The sequence below is a fragment of the Chrysochloris asiatica genome, unplaced genomic scaffold, assembly GCF_000296735.1.
Source record: "Chrysochloris asiatica unplaced genomic scaffold, ChrAsi1.0 scaffold00482, whole genome shotgun sequence".
Lineage (NCBI taxonomy): Eukaryota > Metazoa > Chordata > Mammalia > Afrosoricida > Chrysochloridae > Chrysochloris > Chrysochloris asiatica.
In genome coordinates, this window is record NW_006409000.1 from 156168 (window position 1) to 158310 (window position 2143).

The 2143-nt window shown below is 43.1% G+C and overlaps 1 gene segment (V, D, J or C); it reads left to right on the forward strand.

The window, feature by feature from the left end:
* The first annotated feature begins 347 nt into the window (after positions 1 to 347).
* On the forward strand, positions 348 to 1193 carry LOC102836563. The segment is given in 2 exon segments: positions 348 to 399; positions 829 to 1193. Coding segments are annotated over 2 exon segments (417 nt in total).
* Positions 1194 to 2143: the final 950 nt, after the last annotated feature.

Consider the following 2143-nt stretch of genomic DNA (forward strand, 5'->3'; position numbering starts at 1 on the left):
GTGTATATACATATACTATTTTTTACAATAATATGTTGTCTGTAGCTGGTAGAAAATGTCACTCATTTAAAAAAATTATTTTCTTTATCATTTGTCATCTGAGATTTAGTAAAAATTGTAGTTTATGAATTGATAGCTGTCTCTTTCGCTGTCACTCAGTATTTGTGATGACATTTTTAGCTCTTTCTTCATTATGTACTTCCCATTGCCTTTATAATTTGCCTCCATAGTCACTGTCTGCTTTGCATAGGCCCCTGTGGGCACTGGCAGGATGCCTAGAAATTTATAAAGGGGCTCTTTCCCCACACTGTGAACTCAGCTGCATCCAGCAGGGCAAAGGCACAGTGATGAGGGCACAGACGCAACTCCTGTGTGTGCATCTGCTTCTCTGGGTCTCAGGTGAGAAACTGAAAAGCACTTTCATGGATCCAGACTAATACTTTTGTAGATTATGGAAAATGATTTTAGATGCAGAGTGAAATCATGCACTTTACTTATACAGAATATACACATAAAACAATATGAAAACATATTGTAAAAAACATGATTTTGCATTTGTAGATGTAAGTACATGGGGTGGATCATATGCTAGCTATGGATATTGGAAGTTCACGTCGAGTGGAGGTTCACAGACAAAGAGGAAGACCACCAACAAGATGGATTTACCATGTGGCAGCACGGATGGATTCAAGTGTGGCAACAGTGGTGAGATTTGCCTAGGATCGGGCAGTGTTTTGTTCTCCTGTGCATAAGGTTGCTATGGGTCGGTACCAACTTGATGGCACCTAACAACAACAACAACATGGTAATTGTTTGCTGTGATTACAGGTGTGAATGGGGACATTGTGATGACCCAGTCTCCAGCCTCCCTGGCTGTGTCTCCAGGAGCAATGGTCTCCATCAACTGCAAGGCCAATCAGAGTGTGGGCAGCTACTTAAACTGGTACCAGCAGAAACCAGGACAGGTTCCCAAGCGTCTCATCTACGGGGCATCCAACCTGGATTCTGGGGTTCCCAACCGATTTCGTGGCAGTGGGTCTGGGACAGATTTCACTCTCAGCATCAGCAGCTTCCAGCCTGAAGATGTGGCGGTTTATTACTGTCAGCAATATAATAGTTTACCACCCACAGTGCTTCAGCCTCAGACAAAAACTTCCCCTGCAGACTGTATCAGCAGTGTGCCTCTGTGGTAGCAGCTGCTTCCTCACCACAGGCCCAGGACTCCCACACTTTCTTCATCTGCTGAGAGACAGTGTCCCCTCACTTATGTGTGTGAAGGTTTGCGGAGCTCAGGAGATCATTAAAGAGCTTGATAGCTGATTTACTATTGTGAAAATTTAATGAAAGATAATTCGTATCAATTCCATTTATAAGTGTCCTGTGCCACTATAAAAAGTAACTATAAATGTACTCAATGGAAGGATATAAGTATATTATTATACAGTTTTCTAAAACCAGCGATAGCAACTTTATGTTCCTTCAGGAAGCTCTAGGAAAAATTCCCTTTTCCTTCAGTACTTTTAACTCCTAGTGGTCTCGTGAGCCCAGCTTTGGCACTGGTGTGGCACTGTAGGGTAATGTGCTGGATCCATAGATCAGTGTGAACTGTAAGGTCAGTTATTCAAACCTACCAGCTGCTCCCTGGAAAGTCTATACAGGGTTGCTATGGGTCAGAATAGACTTGATGGCACTTAACAACAACAATATAGAGTTGGTAAGTAACTTTGGTCAGGAAGCTTGCTTGTGGGGTGAGGAACCTTCAGACACTTATGTGGGGAAGCTAGGTTTGCTGACCACAGAGCCAGAACCAATGCCTTGAGGCTGAGGCTTATGGTGAAGTGGTGTGCTCTGTGGGCACTTTATCAGCTGCTGACTGGGACAGGCATGCCCTGAGCATTTTCTGATCCTGTATTGTCACCTGCTGACTTCCCTAACCCCGAATCCTGAGGTGGCATTGTAGGATCAGCACTGAATTTGTCTGGGCTTCCTGACACACTAGATTATTTATACAGTGATAATAATGTTTCTTAGCATCTGTAAAGTGATGCATCTCAGAAACAGGAATGGGAGAATCTCACTATATAAAAAAAAACAAAACAAGAACCAGAAGTAGAATGTGTCATTAGGACCCCAAATCCCTGAA